Below are 18,132 nucleotides of genomic sequence, written 5' to 3'. Positions count from 1 at the left end.
CGCAAACGACACGCGCAGAAGGAGCGCAGGCAGCGCGCACGAGTGAAGAAAGAAGAGTGGGGAAAAAAACGACGGTTACTACAGCGCATCAACATACATGACGATTTTTATACGTTCCCAGCAATATCTCAGAGACAAACCCTTCACAGAAGAACAAGACGGAGTAAGGCAGAACATCAGGGATGGATGTGAAAGATCAAGGAGCGCAGATGGAGCCGCTGCTTCCTGCGGTAAGAACCTGTTTTATCTTTCGTTGTAGGATCCGTTAGTGAGGAACAATGCGAGATGCTGTGGAGGAAAACGGGTTTCGGTGGTTCGAGCCCATTATGGCCATCAGGCAATGTGTTTTAATTATTCATTGCACCTCTAATACAGACTCATTTCCCGGGAAAATGGCTTCACATTCAATGGAAACGCCGTTTGTAGTGTGACTAGTTCACACCGGTTTCCGTGGTTTATGCATTTAATTACACACGTTTAGTAATGTGTAATGAAAGACAGTATTGGGTTCAGATGCATTCTCAGGAGTTTCTTACGTCAAACTTACCTAGCATTAGTCTTGAATTTGATGAAGCCTTCACATGTGACATTTGATTTCAACTGTTCATAAAACATAAAAAACAAACAAAGTCACCGATAATATTTAACGTTATTTATTTTCATGATTATGGAGCAGATTATCGATTAACAAAGACAAAAATGACAAAATGGCATGGCTGCTTCAGCAATTTTTTTTATTGTTAACACTGTTGGTTAGGTTTAGTGATTGTCACATTAATTTCATTCTGCAGAAATGTCGCAACTGGCACGTTTTTCCAACGTTTTGGATAGTTAACCCAAAAATGAAAATTCTGTTATTATTTACTGATATCATTTCAAACCAGCATAGTTTCTTTCCATATAGAATATGAAAGAAGATATATATTAAAAAAATGTCTTTACAGTATTTTTGTCAAAACTGTAAAAGCCAGTGAGGTCCATTTGTTTTGGATCCCATTGACTTTCGCTGTACATGTCTTCTGTACAGACAAACCCAGTTAAAATGTGGTTTAAAATATCTATACTTTGTATAAAGAAAGCCATAAAGGTTTGGATTGACATGGGAGTCCAGAATTGGTTTACAGCCCAAACACTTGATTTATCTCAGCATATTTCATGGCTTTTCCAGCCTGTGTTTCATAATCTGTTGATGAAGTGACCCCAAAATAAGCAGCACTCTCTAGCCTCTTACTGTAATTGCTTTTCATCCATGTAAAAAAAAAAAAATTGATTGGATCAACCTAAAAAAGCAACAGCCATCTTAACATGGGCTCAGAGCCAGAGTCTCTGCTCCTTCATCACTGACAGTTTGGTGCTGGAGTTGAGAAGAGTTGGCCCATTCTATAGATTCTGCCATCCCTTCAGTCTTGAGCAAAGAAACACACACTCACTCGGCTCCTCAGAAGATATTCACAGCCATATACACTGTGTTTGTGGTGTGCATTCCTGTCTAATCCCTTACGTGCACATTTCAAAGGTTTCCAGACATTGCTAAGATAGTATACACTTACAAAATCCTTAAGTACAGTTTGTGAATATGCAGCAGCAAGGTGTTATCAGTCACTTCCACCATTTGAACTCCGATTTGAACTTTATCCATTCACTAAATTCATCTAAAAAAAATTAATAAAAAATAGAGTTTTAGAACAGTGTAGTGCAAGACAAAAAGCAGACGCTGATCTCAAAAGTACACCAAGAGAGTATTCATAGTGTTTAGGAATGTATTGGAAGTTTCCATTCAGGATTTGGGCCAAAATCAAATCATATTGTCAGGAATCAAGCTTTTAATGACTAATAAAATGCAACACTGCTTAGTAAAAACAGGCAAAAAAGGGGAAATTTACTTTATTATAATGTTACAATTTAAAACAATAACAAAAAAAAGTAATTTATTTTAGTGATGGCAAAGTAAAATTTTTAGCATCATTATGGTAGTCTTCAGTGTCACATGATCCTTCAGAAATAATTCTAATATGCTAATTTGCCACTCAAGAAACCTTTATTATTATTATTATCAATGTTGAAAATAGTTGTGCAGCTTAATATTTTTGTGTAAACTGTGATAAAAATTATTTTTTTCAGGTTCAGCATTTTGTTACCATGTCTTTGTCACGTTTTTCTTTTTTCAATTTAATGCATCCTTGCTTAATAAAAGTATTAATTTATTTACATACAATCTTGATCCCAGACTTCTGAATGCTAGTGTACTGCCCCAGTTAAAAGTCTTTATTTATTTATTTATTTATTTATTTTGAGATTATATATGGCATAAAGACTGGAAAACTGAATAACACGTTGAAATGGTTGAAAAATGCTGCTCAAATCTAAAATCTAAAAAATAAGGATATATTTTTTTGTGATCTTTTGGCTGAGCTGAGGGACAGACTGAACCCATCAACACTAGGCTGGCAGAGATCCAGCGGTCGGTTGAATTGTTTCTGATGTGCTGGTTGAATCAACTGGGCTGGTACATTTCACTGTAGCTCTCAATGTGAGCTGAACTGATGCCAGTGATCTGAGTCCCAGAGGGCTTTTTCTGACCATCAAGGCACTGCCCGCTTAGCTGCAGCTGGTGCCCTGAATGCTGATGTGTGTGTGATAAAACAGGTCAAAGAAGAGTGAATAATCTTTGTCTATCAGTCTTAACACAGGAATTAGTACATTTTTTATGGTTTGTAATGTTCCTTCATCTGATCTTCTGAATCATGTGTTGAGTCTTTAATTCTGTGGTTCATATTTTAGAAGTGAAATCAATAAAAATCAAAATGAGAGTTTTGTGGGTTTTAGTGCATGTCTGCTAACATTGAGAGCATTTATATTTTACTAAAACTTGACAGAAGTGTCTTTCTGTGAATATACAGGTGCATCTCAATAAATTAGAATGTTGTGGAAAATTCATTTATTTCAGTAATTCAACTAAAATTGTGAAACTTGTGTTTTAAATTAATTCAATGCACACAGACGGAAGTAGTTTAAGTCTTTGGTTCTTTTAATTGTGATGAAACCCACCAATTCACTCAATAAATTAGAATATGGTGACATGCCAATGAGCTTAACAACTCAAAACACCTGCAAAGGTTTCCTGAGACTTCAAAATGGTCTCTCAGTTTGGTTCACTAGGCTACACAATCATGGGGAAGACTGCTGATCTGACAGTTGTCCAGAAGACAATCATTGATACCCTTCACAAGGAGGGTAAGCCACAAACATTCATTGCCAAAGAAGCTGGCTGTTCACAGAGTGCTGTATCCAAGCATGTTAACAGAAAGTTGAGTGGAAGGAAAAAGTGTGGAAGAAAAAGTTGAACAACCAACCGAGAGAACCGCAGCCTTATGAGGATTGTCAAGAAAAATCGATTCAAGAATTTGAGTGAACTTCACAAGGAATGGACTGAGGCTGGGGTCAAGGCATCAAGAGTCACCACACACAGATGTGTCAAGGCATTTGCTGAACCACAGACAACGTCAGAGGTGTCTTACCTGATCGAAGGAGAAGAAGAACTGTACTGTTGCCCAGTGGTCCAAAGTCCTCTTTTCAGATGAGAACAAGTTTTGTATTTCATTTGGAAACCAAGGTCCTGAAGTCTGGAGGAAGGGTGGAGAAGCTCATAGACCAAGTTGCTTGAAGTCAAAAGTTAAGTTTCCACTGTCTGTGATGATTTGGGGTGCAATATCATCTGCTGGTGTTAGTCCATTGTGCCTTTTTGAAAACCAAAGTCACTGCACCCGTTTACCAACATATTTGGGAGCACTGCATGCTTCCTTCTGCTGACCAGCTTTTTGAAGATGCTGATTTTCATATTTGGCACCTGCCCACACTGCCAAAAGCACCAAAAGTTGGTTAAATGAACATGGTGTTGGTGTGCTTGACTGGCTAACAAACTCACCAGACCTGAAGCCCAGAGAGAATCTAAACAAGAGACCAAAATATGCAGATGAACTGAAGGCCACTGTAAAAGAAACCTGGGCCTCCATACCACCTCAGCAGTGCCACAATCTGATCACCTCCATGCCACGCTGAATTGAGGCAGTAATTCAAGCAAAAGAACCCCCTACCAAGTATTGAGTACATGTACAGTAAATTAACATACTTTCCAGAAGGCCAACAATTCACTAAATGTTTTTTTTTTTTTCTTTGTCTTAGATGTATTCTAATTTGTTGAGTGAATTGGTGGGTTTTTGTTAAATGTGAGCCAAAATCATCACAATTAAAAGAACCAAAGACTTAAACTATTTCAGTCTGTGTGCACTGAATTTATTTAATGAATCAGTATATGATATCATAGAGTGGACCATCTTAATTGTGTGTTGAGGTCAATAAATCTCTAAAAAAATATTGGATAATTTTGTATTTTAGGACAAGGTGAGGTTAGCTGATTGATTAGGATGTGTCAACACATATGCATTCGAGGTATAAGGAAAACATATTTTTTACTTGGTTTCATCAAGTAAATAACACATTACATTTTTAAATTTGAACTTAAATTTAAATTTAAATTTGAATTTAAATTTGAACGTCAACATGTTTTGAAAATGTTACAAAAGTATTTCAAAACCACATGAAACCAACATAAATACAAATATAATGTTTCTTTTTTAATTACTGTGTACCTAATTTGTATTTCCCAGTCAAAAATCACCAGCCTACAAAAATTGCTAATTGGTATATGATTATCAAACATTGGATTTAATCTTTTTATCAACACATTTTTTTCAGTTAGCACAGGTTTTGGTTTCAAGATGGGGGGGGGGGGGGGGGAATCACAATCAGTACAAAAATGACTATAGTTGTTATACCCTGTATGCAAAATGACCAGAATGCAGCTTTAATGTTCAGGTTTTTTATGCATATGCTTTAAAAAAAAAAAACAATTGTGTGTAGGTTGTAAGAGTCTGAGCTTGTTCTGACTGTAATGATGTGTGTCGTGTAAATACTCAGAAATGGTGTGAGTGTTTTTATTGCTTTTCTGCTCCTCTGCAGGTTCAGAGTCCTGCTAGTGATAACGGGGTGAGTCCCAGTTCTTCATTTCCTATGTTATGCTTTTCAAAGCATGCACATAATGCAGTGGACTTTGTATTTAATTACTGTTTTGTTTCCGAGAGTGAGTGTCTGGTTTTCATGCATCCAAATGATGCGATTCATTGTGACTTACTGTCAGTCAATTTTTAATGTCTCCATGTGAGACTGATGCCGCTTGACTGGATATGTGTAGGCATGCAGTGAAGCTTGTCACTAGCTGTTAATTCAAATCTCCATCCACAAGTTTTTGTTCAACGGGAGAGTTTAAGAGGTATTGAGATGTTTTAATCACCAATCTTTGTTTAGTCTAGAGCGGCTGTGTACTTAGAGCGAGAGGACAGCATGTAGTGTTGGTCATATAGTGAGCTGGAGAGGATCCAGTGTGAGCAGACGGTGTGACCGGGGGAAGCATGCTGCTCTGGAGCACATAGAACTCTGAGGCTACATCCACACGAAGCCAGAGCTTTCCCTATCCAATCTTTTTTCCCCCCTCGTCTTTAGAAATATCTACATACACACGAAACCACGAAACTGACACAAAAAGATGTAGTATACATGCCAGACGAGACCAGTATGTGGCACTGTAATTCTGGCACAGAGATACACTAAAAATGGAGAATATTATTATTATTTTATTTGTTTTATTAAAAGAAGACTTGAAATATACGCATTAACCTTGCATGGTGCATACAAATGAACATGGAACAAAACATTTATAAATCTGTCTTAAAGTTAGTTAATAAAAAGACAATCGTTCAGTGTTTGTTCATGTTGCCGTTATGTGACATAGCAAAACGTGGGATGATGACATCATCATTTCACAAAAAAAACCGCAAGACTGTCGTTATCCACTCTGGGACCCGGTTTCAAAAAAGCGGTTTCACTCTCCCAAATCGCTGGATCCATCTGAACGAAACGCCAATACGATACAATGTTTTTTTCATATAAAGCTAAACATGTCTCTGTGTGGATGGGGCCTGAGACGAGAGATTTATAGGACTGCATGCTCGATTTATCACTTTAATATCCAAACACACCCTGCTTAAAAGCCCTCAGTGCTCGTGGGAATGTTAACATCCAAGAGCTGGTTTGTCAAATGATGCGCCTGAGAGGTTTGCTGGAAATGTTGATTCTGAAGAAAGAGAAAGTTAGTAGGACATCGGTAGAATAGTCAATGTGACATCATTGTTTCAACTGTAGTTTTATGAAGCTATGAGAATACTATTTTGTGGTGGCGGACTGAGCCAGATGAGAATAAATTGCTTCATAAAATTGCGGTTGAACCACTGATGTCACAGGGATTATTTTACTGATGTCCTACTACCTTTCTGGGCCTTGAACGTGTCAGTTGTGTTGCTCTCTATGCAGGTTCAAAAAGCTCTTAGATTTCATCATATATATCGTGGAATGACAAGATGGTGAGTAATTAATGCAGAATTAGCATTTTTGGGTGAACTATTTCTTTAAATTAAATTCTGAGAGGCACACAAACAGAAAATGAAGACTTTTACTTGTAGACCGTGGATATTGGAATGTGTGTGTGGGCAAAATCTTAAAATTAATAGAACAAATAGAACAAAATTCTAATAGAACAAAAACCGTAATATTATAAACTTATAGCCTGGCTGCTAAAAAGTAAACAGCACTCCATATGTCCTTAAACAGCTAAAGGCTTAAACACTACATTTCCCATTATGCACAAGACACATTAGGATGTTGAAGTTTTAGCTGTAATGCAGAGAGGAGGGAGCTCAGAGCTGTACACACCATCTAAAACACTCACACACAGAGCGTGAATCACCGAGCCAGTCCACGCAGCCAGTGATGTCGGCGCTCTAATCTCGCTCACTCCCATTGGTGGACAGATGCCTTTCAAACACAGGCTGCACGTCTCGTTCTCAACAGTTGGACAACACAGCCTCAGCGAACAGGGCTCAGAAGGGGAAGCGCGGTGAGAGGTGCGCAGAGGAACCTCAGCTGCTCTTTAGTGTGTCCTCTCCACACATTTCCTCTCCTTGGGATAAGGGACGGTCATCGAGACTCGCTGCAGACAGCATGCAGCACAGATCTTCGGAGAATACTGGCTTAAACTGTCAGGTAGGATGGAACGTCCCGAGATCCTGGTGTCTCTGGCGTGTCCTTGAGAGTGTTTGTGTGCATCTGTTGAGACGTGATTGATTCAGCGTTGGATTCTTGTTATATAATGGCTAAAGATGCCTTTTTCATTCCGGTTGTTACCTTCTCCTACAAGCTTTCTCTCAATCTTCCTGTTTGCGTGTTCTTGGAGCTATTTTAGTACCTCCTTCCCACGGTTTCTCCGTTTCTCGTATTTTCCTCTCTCTCCTCGTGTCCTTTTCATCTTTAAGCTCTGAGGGAAAGGAATTGTATCTGGTTGTCGGAGGGGAGGAGTCTAATTCAAACCGAAGGGATGAGCTTTAGAAGGAATAATGGAGCAGATGTGTGTGTAAATGTGAGGACATAAATAGCATATACTGAGTGAAAAATGGAGGACGACAAGGTCAGAGGAGGAAAACATAATTTTCAAATATTTAGGTCGATGTGGAACGAAGCTGTAAATCTGTGTTTTAATTTGCTGATGAGGCATGGGCTGTTTGTGTGAGCATAATGCTAGTGTATGCTGCTTTCAGCTCTCTGGAAGGATGCTGATGCTGATCCTTCCATTGCCATGGTAACCGTAGCCATCTGTAGGGAGCAGTCCCGCCGCTCTCAACCAATCGAACGACTTGGATCCCATTCATCCCCCTTCAGCCTCTTCAGCTACCCCAATAATCCCCTCTCTCACCGCTCATGGTCATTCCTGTGCAATCACATGGTTTTGATGGCTTACATGCAGGGCAGTCTCTGGGACAGACGAACAGAGTGGATGAATAACGTGACCGATGGCTGGTGACACGCTGTTCTGTTTCGGTTGTTTAAAGGGTCTGGCATCGTGATCTTCTATGAAAAAGACTGCATGCAGCAAATGCACGTTATCATTTAATAAAGTTTCATAGGCAGAACTGGGTCACAAGGCACCGTGAGCCAGAAAACTGCATGCAGAGCTTTGTGTGCTGCAGAAGATTAACAGGAAGTGATAACATTTCGGTGTACAAAGACTTGTTTACAGCAAATCCAATGTGACTAAGTGAAACAAAATTATAAAATGATCACACCAAAATGATTTGTGCTGCTTCTATTGTTAAATATTCTATTTAATATCAGTTTTATTTGCATAGTTTTTTCATTTTGAATTACCTTTAATTTGTGTTTTTCTTTTTTATAATTTCAGTTTTATATCAGTTATTAATTTTAGTACTGAAATATATCAGTTAGTTGCCTAGGAAAAATTTAAAAAAATGCATCTAATAAGTATATTTAATTTGAACTTTATTTCAGTTAACAAAATGTTTTGTAACAGTTTTAGTTAACAATAACAGTAAATTGTTAATCAATGGTTGATCTTTTAAGAGGTCATATGATGTTGCTAAAAAGAACATTATTTGGTGTATTTGGTGTAATGAAATGGGTTTATGAAGTTTAAGTTTCAAAAAAACTTCCACATACTGTACATTGCTGTTTCTTCTCTATGTCCTGCCTTTCTGAAACGTGTTGATTTTTACAAAGCTCATCGGTCTGAAAAGCGAGGTGTGCTCTGATTGGCCAGTATATTAAAATTGAAATTGCATCATATGACCCCTTTAATTTAGTTAATCATTAAAACACCTAGGGCTCTGTCATACACCCGGCTCAATGCGATGCAAGGCACAGGTGTGTTTGTTAGTTTCAGTCCGGCGCCATTCGCATTTTCCCATCCAGCGCCATGTCGTTTAATTAGCAAATGCATTTACGCTCATGGTCGTGCTGGTCTAAAAAGAGGTGTGTTCATTTTAAGGAGCTGAAAATAGACTGCGCCATTGACCAGCTCAAACCTGGTCTAAAGTCCTGCGCAATGTTTTTTTTTTTTTTATTAAAAAAAAATATATATTAGGGCTGGGCGATATGGAGCAAAAAATATATCTCGATATATTTTGCTATATCTCGATATACGATATATATCTCGATATCTTTACAGGAAAAATAACCCCCAAAAAACTACTGCAAAAACAAATATGGCAAATATTACATGTTAAGGGGCCTATGAAACATTTTATTTTTTTTCTTCACCATATGTTTTATTGTTACCTAATTCTGTGTTTTAGCATGTGCAATTATTTAAATGCATAAAAACAACTTAATTAGTTAAAAACCATTCTTAAAATAGCCTTATGTGAAATTTTTTTTTTCCCTTCAGAAATTCTGTGTATTTACATTTTTCTGATTATCAAATGAAGGCATAAAACATTCATTTAATTTATCTTTTAATTATTTAAAATTAAGCAAACTTTATTTTTTGGTAAACAAAGGGGATTTACTATTAAAAATAAAACATGGGAGAAATGTTGTGTGATTATTCCTTATAAAATTATGTTCGTTTCATTTTAATAGTAGTAGTATTGGGCTATCTGTACAATAGTAATAGATTTCTGTCAAATACTTTTATTTTGACGGGTTTACCTTTACAGTTCTGTGTATGTGATACCACAGTCTATGATGTGATATGAGCTAGTCTTACTCAAATCAAACGGTCAGATGCTCATGAAGTGACTCTCAGTGCAGTTCTGGAGATGTTCCTCATGTGTTCACGTCTTTATTTAGAGAGAGGAAAGACAATGAAATCAGCGCGAGCGTTATGCGAGCTTCCGTGTTTAATGAATGAAGACGCGCTTCTGCTCCATTCATTGACACAGACACGCAGAACATGCAGGATTCATATTTAAATAGACTTTTCCGGGTTAATATTTGCAGTCCATTTCGCGATTTGATGTAAGTGCATGACCGACTTTTGATTAATTCATTTAAAATTTGACCAATTCCGTGACATTCCGCGTTAAACTGTAAATTCAATTTTTTATGACTGGATTCCGCGATTCCGTCCGCGTTTCATTGGGCCCTACAGTAGACATCTGCCTGCCGTTCGCCCTACGCCTTAAAACTGAAGTATCTCCATATAATTTTTTTTTTTTGACTAGTTCTCTACACGCGAGGTGAGAGGGGACAAAAGCAAGGAGGCGGGGGGCGAGCGAGCGGGGGCGAGCACAGCACAGGGAAGGCAAACAAGCAAAGTGGCGGAATCAGAATATAAACAATATATCGATATATACGATATGTCAAAATCCATATCGTGTTTAAAAAATATCTCGATATATTTTAAATATCGAGATATCGCCCACCCCTAATATATATATGTACACTCTTAAAATAACAAAGAAAAAACTATAGCAAAAGTGGATTTGGACATGCCCTGAGTGCACCTGCACCCTGCGCTTTACACTTTACGTTTAGATCGTTAAATTAGGTCTCCTAAGATTTTACACTAATCTATAAATAAAATCTTATGCTAATCTCAAAAGTTATATAATTTTTCATTTTTAATATAATGTTTTTGGTGTTTTATTTATAATTCATTTAGACAAAACATTATAGAATTGTAATTATTGGTTATCTATAAAGTGGAAATTATTTGTAAGAAATTAAATATATGTGGCATCCATAATACATTTATTTAATATTTTTATATTTATTTAATACATTTATTAAACAAGTTTAATCCTGCATTAGCCAATAATGGATCATTTCAGTACAATGTTATATAAGTTGTTTACAGAGATGCATTGTTTTGTTTAAAAATCATGCTTTTGTGGCATAAATTCTGATCTGCAATGAATATGACTTAAAGTCTCAATGACATTAGAATCTGTTTGCCCCTAACTTCCTGTTTCAAAAGTACATGCATCAACAAAGGACAGAAAACTGCACTAATTAAGCCTTTTTTGTTGGGGTCTTCAACTCAACATTTGTGTGTGTGTCACCTTTAAACTTCCGTTGTATGTTTATGCTGTACTTTCAAGAGAACATCGCCTGAAGGAGCCTCCAGGCCCTCAGCTTCAGTTCAGCCACAGTTGACTGGACGTTCCTCCTCAGAGGCGACTCTGTCTGCTCTGATTTTAGGAGTGAGAATCATTAGTCCAGGAGTATCTGATCTTCTTTCAACTCCTGCAGAGCCTTGAGGAGTTGTGATGAAATCGTGGTGCTATACAAATCCCAGCACAACACTCGGCTTGTTGTAGTTTGGCGATTACTCCTCGCATTAATCTGCCTTGGTAACCCTGAGCATAAAGCGATTCGGCATCAATCTCCTAAAGTCTTAAAGTCGCTCATTACAGCTCACTCACTCCGGATGGAGCAAAAAAGCCACATCCGTCATGCACCGTATATATATATGACATGACCTTTTAATACGCTATTAACCATTGTGATCTAATGCTTGATCTGATGTCATCATAAAAACATGCATTTGATGAAGGATTATACATCCTTGTGTCCTCATAGTGCCTCTTTGTCTCAACACAGTTTGCGTTATTAGTGGAAAGAGTTGACTGAGGTCTCCTTAGATGCAGAGAGAAGACTTTGAGAATGCTATCAGGGCTGGAGAATGATGATGTTAGTGTAAATTCGAATCGTAATTCTTACTGGAAAGCACAAAAGAGCCTTTCAGAGCAGGAACTCTTATTATTCAGTCTGCTGTCTGATGAGATCCATTGCTATTCAGGAATGTAGTGTGAATATACATGTACATGCACTTCTGCAGTTAATGGATGCTGTTTAGAGAATACGAACAGTTCTGGCTCTGGAATTTCCTGTAAGATGTCCAATCTCTCAGGAAAAAATGACTCTACAAACCACAGGAGTAAAATATATGGAAGCTTAATGCATTTGCAAAACCATTTGTCTTGTATTTCTGTTGATTTGTTTTGTACAGTATTATTTGAACACAGAGGCAAAGAAACATGCATGTGGGTAGTATATATCCCTCATTCAACGTGTCTTTTCCATCGTTCCTCTTCTGCTTTTAACAGTGGCCTTCTTTGTCATCGTTAAATGGGGCATGAGAGGACAGCAAGAGGGTGTCTCTGGAAAGGATGAAGTGCTGGAGATACTCTCCGGCTGCTGGAGATTCATAGGCAGCTGTTATCTTCAGGTTCTGGGAGATGTTGGACAGCTAGGTTTTGGACTTTGATTTTTTAAACCTGTATAGTATTTTTTAATGGCAGATGTTCATATCTTAAGTGCTTTTTAAATTAATGAATTATTATTATTTTAATTAAAAAAGTCAATATAAACATTTTATTTTATAATATTTTAAATCAAATAGTCAGTTGAAAAAATTGAAAATTCAAATTTGGTGGTAAAGGGTTAAAAGTATTAAAGCATAATGAGAAATTTTCCAAAGCAGTGGTATAATAATTTCTTGAACTTTATTTTGTTCCATCAGACACTCTCTCTTTCTCTCTCTCTCTCTCTTTCTCTCTTTTAATTCGGAATAATATGCAATGGCAAGTTGTGCACAAAAAAAACAAATGCATGTATATAACAAACAAAAAACGGTCAGTTCTGATTTCGTTTTGATGTCATGTTGACTTAAGCAACATTAATGTCTTTCAGCCTGTGGAAATGCTGGTTTGTTTGTTTTTGTGGAAGACGGAGGGACTCTGTTTTTAAATATAAAATGAGGTCAGGACAGATTTTTTTAATATTTCATGGAAAAACTGCAGTGGGAATCATGGCTGATTATAGTAAATCTCTTAAACTTCCTATGAAACTGCAATCACACAATTATATTTAGTATTTTCAAAATCATCATATATATATAAATTACAGGAGGTATTCATGCTCCCTGATCCAATTGCAATTGCAGTTGATTGATTTGCATATTATATCATGACAGATTTTATATAAAAATTATTATAAATAAAGCTCTAAATTGATCTGCTCTGTAAGAAACCTGCATGTGAGAGTGAGTGACCCCAATCCCTCCCCCACTTCTGTGCTGCATGTGTGTATGTAAATCTGTGTCCACATGTGCGAATCTGCTTCATCATTATTCAACTCGAGCAGCCACGGTCATGTGACTCGGCGTGCCGCTTCTGCTTAGAGTGACTGAATGTCGAAAGGACATAAAATGGAACACAAAGAGAAGAAATGGATACAGAAATAAACGAAGTGTGAAAGATTAGGGATGATGAATCTTAGCTATAATGTCACACCTCAGCTGCAGACAAGAAGTTGCTTATTAATATAAAGAGAATCCGGCCTGTGAGACACACTGTTAGCTTTCATTAGTGAGGTCTGAACACACAAGGGGGTGTGAATGTGTGTGCATGTGTGTTTTCATATGTTTGCACAGGTGTTATATCTGTCAAACTGTTTTTTCCCCCTCCAAGTCTTTATGTTGTTATGTGTCGCACTAATGACGTGTTCGACAGACGTGTTAATGAGTTATCAGAATATCTGCATGCACGTGTGTCCTTCATCTCTTCCTCCAAGAACAAGATGGAGAGATTAGGGCTCATGTTGATGACATCACAGGCAGCCTGAATGGAGCTTCCCATGAGCCTGCTGGGCTGAGTTGCCATGGTTATCTGTATAGATCACTCTGGATTCCCATTTATGGTTTCTTTGCACTCATGAGTGTGGCCACACACATACATGCACGCATCACAGCTCAAGAAAAATGAGTCACCGAGGCAGTGATGCTCTGAGAGAGTTTATTTTATTAGACAAGCATCATTATTACTAATGCTGTGATTTAATGCATTGGGTGCAGCCCTGAGTCTGCATAGTAACTGCATTTAAAAATGCAACCAGCCACAACATCCTAACAGTGTTCTTTCATTTGAGAAAAACTATCGTCTCATCACACACAAACAGAAACTTAAAAAGACTTCACAGCTACCCATTAAATTAAAAGTTTGGTTTAGCTTGAAGAAACTGTAACAGAAATATATTAAAGGTGCAGTAGGAGATCTTGGTAAATGCTAACATTAGACTGATAGCACTGAAAGCGTACGTCTCACCTTCCTTGCAATCGCCGTCTAAAGCCATGCCCCCTAAACGCATTTATGCTCACAGACCATAATACCAGATACAACATTACTACAATAGGCTTCATCAGCCGTTCCCAATTCCAGCTCATGTTTCGAAGTGAAGTAAACCCCAGCTCAGGGAGTAGGGAGCAATGAACACCGTGTAAGGATCATATCAATATACTAAAACTATTTTTTAAGGAATATTTACCAGAAAAATTACTGAACAGAATTTATTTAGCAGACAAATGTAAATACATAAAACTGGGAAAATAAATAAATAAAATATGTATTTTTAAAATATAAAATCAAGTAAATAAAGATGCTTGTGATTAGGGATGTCCCGATCATGTTTTTTTTTTTTTTTTTTTTGGATCCGATCCTATCCAAGTCATTGAATATTGAGAATCTGCTGATACCGATTCCCGATCCGATACTTGTGTAGCCTATTCCTAGTGTTTAATGCACAATTCAATTATATTAAAGTTATTTAAATCAATCCAACATATACAGATTTGTGCTGAGAGTAAAAGTAATATGTCTATATGTTTATGTGTGTGTAATCAAATACTAGATACACTTTCTACTTTTGACAAAACCGGCTGAGCGTACTGTATCAGTGCACCAAATCAGTGCATTCTCTTAAAGTGACAGCAGTTTCTTAATATTAATCATACAGCAACAACAAAGAAATCACTCATTGCTCTTGATTGAATAGCTTTTGTAACTTTAATAAAGATTAATCCTTAAAGATGCAATGTGTATAGAAATGCTAAATAGTATACATAACTATGTTTTCAGAGGTGTATAAAGATCTTAATGAACCATTATGTTTTTATTACCTTAGACTGAGCAATTTATATCTCCAGACGCCGCGGGTACCCTTACATGGAAGTTGCCACCATGTTTCTACAGTAGTCCTAAACTACTTTTTTCATGTACTTTATTCTTGTAATCTGATTACATAATCCCAGATTACATGTAATCATTTACTGACAAGCACTGGCAAACACGTAGCAATGTTTGAAAAACTCACACCATACGCTTTGAATGCTTTGGCAATATTTAGCAATTTATTGGCAAGGTTTGCATTCCAACCACCGCTAAAATTATTATTATTATTTTTTGGAGAATGTAAATATCTAGTTAGAATTAATCAGTACCACTATAACCTAGAAAAAAAATATTGATGAGTGTTTCATCCATATAGGATGACCTGTTTGAGGGTTAACAAAGCACAGTGTGCCATCAACTCAGGTACAAGCAGATCATCTCACAGTCATCTATGCTTTTAAAATGAATGGCTTCACTTCTTCTGTGGGCCGTAGCCATATGTCACTCTAAAAATGTGCAACTGATTATGTGCAAGCTCCTAAAGTGTATGAATGAGTTCTCCATCAAAACTGGAGTGCGGCTGATCTAGATTCTGAGCCACAGGCTGGTGACTCTTTGTCTTTACATGCTACTAAAACAATGTCATTTATGTTCTGAGGACAGCTAGCGGCAGGCCACGTTAGTTGTCATGGAAACTGTCTGCTAAGGTTAGGCTCAGGCAGACGGCTGCTTATTCTGGGATATCATCTGTTGGTGGAGTGAGAGGGAATAAGGGTCTGTTATTGCCACAGTATGGCATTTAATAGGAGTAAAACATGGGCTTTGGAAGTAGGCATATTCAGATATGGGGTGTGTGATAATGACAAAAAAAGTATATTGTAATATATTTTGGAATTTTGTCGATAGCAATAATTAGATGACTTTGGCAGGTTTAGGACAGCTGTGGACAGCTTTTGGCATTCTTCATTTTCTGTGCAGCAGCAACAGAAATTAACTTTTGCAACAAGTTTAAATAGATTTTTTACTTTTTATGGACAATTTCTTTTTCTAACCTAATTAAATGTGTGCAGCATCTTTTATGTCAAATTCCTAAATTTAAAGGTTTAGAAAAATGAAAACTATGATATTATCGTAGATGATACTATATATCATAGACCCCTATTCAGATACAGCTATTCCCTGCACTCGAAAAATCATTGTATATAGTAGGCAAAAAGAGTATTTGAGCTGATTAATATGTCTGAATTCTTAGTATTCATAAAACAGTTCGATGTAAAGTACCTGGATCTGGCAAGATTCTGAAGTGTGCATCTGATGGGCACTTTAGTATCCCATTAGGCCAGGATTTGTGAATGGCAGTGATGTGACAAAACTAACACCATAGATCATCTGACATTGACAACATGGCAGATGTACCAGGTCAGAATTTCAATTATACTACACACTGTTACTCTATACACTGTAGAACACACTTATTTAAATGTTGCGAAGCAATTTTCAAACCACATGTTGTAGCTACTACACAGTATTCAATTTCAGATGCAGCATTTGTCTGAAAGAAAATAGATTAAATCAGCATTTGTTAAAGGTTCCTGGTTTTAAAATAGTCATGCAGTACTGCATAGAATGCTAACAACCAATAATAAGAATAAGATCAGTGAGAAATGGATAGTTCTGTCATGACAACTCTTGGAAAGTGTAGCATGGACACGACACTGTTAACAGGTTGGTCTTGGTGGACTAGATCTGCTCTGCTGCTGTGTATGTGTGAAGCTCTGCTTGCCATATGCTTTGCCGTATTTCATAGAATAGATTGTAGGATAAGTTATCTGTTAGTTATCATCCATGAGAGAATACATTTGTATGTGTGACTGTTTAATAAATGTTTTCTGTTTTGTAGAGAAACGATGAGGAAGCTGTGCTGGACAGGGGTGGGACTCGGTCCATGCTCAACACAAATTTTGAGAAAGAGGAGCTAGAAGGTAACTGAAGCTCATTACACACACACACTCTAAACCTGGGAGTCAAACACACTGCCCAATGCATTAATATTTAAAAATACATTTCATTATGCTTTAAAAACATTATATGAAAACACAATATATTTATAATATTCTATTTATAGCTTTTTTGTTGTGTGCATCATGTAACTCAAATCTTAAAACAGTAGAACATTTCTAAACCTTAGGTAAAATTGCAGCAAATACATATTAATAAGTTAAATTCCATCTTCTTTTTTTAGGTCTGAATTTGTGTTCAGATTATTAAGGCTAATGCTATCTAGCCAGTAGCAATGAATTGCTTTCTCTTGTGCATACAATTTTTGTTTACTATCCCAATATTAGTTTCTTAAGCAGCATAAAGCTGATTCTAAACATCATTAGGTCCTGAAGAGCATATGTTTTACACTAAATTTGCTCTCAACAGACATTTAGCATGCTCAGGCTCTCAAACGTTTTGTAGAATGGTGCCCTAATTTTCAGACAGCAGAGAGGAAATAAATCTGGTGTTTGGCATTAGCTGTTCTTAGTCCTGAGGAAATATTCCATTTAGAGAAACATTTCATTCCAGCTCCTTTACACACACACACACACACACACACACACACACACACACACTTGAGCCAGAGAGTGTCTCTGCCTAAAGAACCTCTCTTTTTCTTCCTCATCCTTACTTAACCTTATAATTGAAGAGAAAGTGTTGCTTTTTCTGTTTTAGTGAGCTGAATTTTATCTTCATCTTTATAACTGCTCTGAATTGTGGTGTTTAGATGATATTTCACTTATGTAAAAGCAAGTGATTCATCTTTGTATAAACTACAACATGGCCACAAAAACCCACACCTCTAGGCTGCTAGGAGAAGATATCAGTGAAGGTAATGAGATAAAAGCACACGTGTGTGTGTTTGTTTCAGCCCTGGAGGTCTTTATCACTTATTTAGATGCTAAATTGCATGACTGACTGAACCAGTGAAACTAAAGCTCATTAGAGTGTGTATCTCTAAAGAGTGAGACGTTGGTGGTATTACAAACTGAATAGGTGATTCAGAAGACACAGTCAGCGTGGACCATATTTCTGCTCTGCTTTTGATCGCCATCTGTCTGCTTCACCTACTTAAGTCGTGATGTAAAGTCTGTTTCTGGCTACTCTGTGTCAGTGCCCAGGGCTACAAGCACACATCTCTCTCCACAGACACACTGTCAGAAAGCTGAAGGGTGAGAGTGAGAGAGGGATTTAATGCTATAGTTTAATCTGAGACTGTAAACAAGAACAGAAA

The 18,132-nt window shown here is 37.1% G+C and overlaps 1 protein-coding gene across 6 annotated transcripts in view; it reads left to right on the top strand.

Annotated features, from left to right (window-relative positions):
• slc4a10a (solute carrier family 4 member 10a) overlaps nt 1-18,132 on the top strand; it is a 37,585-nt gene continuing 19,453 nt past the window's right edge. For 2 of the 6 annotated variants that reach the window (XM_052569816.1, XM_052569819.1), the window contains exons 1-3: nt 4-230; nt 5,020-5,046; nt 16,756-16,837. In XM_052569816.1, coding sequence (XP_052425776.1) covers nt 183-230; nt 5,020-5,046; nt 16,756-16,837 — 157 coding nt within the window. In that variant the 5' untranslated portion in view covers nt 4-182. Of the gene's footprint in view, nt 231-5,019; nt 5,047-6,879; nt 7,156-16,755; nt 16,838-18,132 lie in introns of those variants that run through there. The other 4 variants (XR_008155998.1, XM_052569820.1, XM_052569817.1 and 1 more) reach the window with 4 other exon arrangements.

Source organism: Carassius gibelio, chromosome B11 (genome assembly GCF_023724105.1).
Source record: "Carassius gibelio isolate Cgi1373 ecotype wild population from Czech Republic chromosome B11, carGib1.2-hapl.c, whole genome shotgun sequence".
Lineage (NCBI taxonomy): Eukaryota > Metazoa > Chordata > Actinopteri > Cypriniformes > Cyprinidae > Carassius > Carassius gibelio.
The sequence above is the reverse complement of the archived record's forward strand: the minus strand, read 5'-3'. Positions and strand labels throughout refer to the sequence as shown.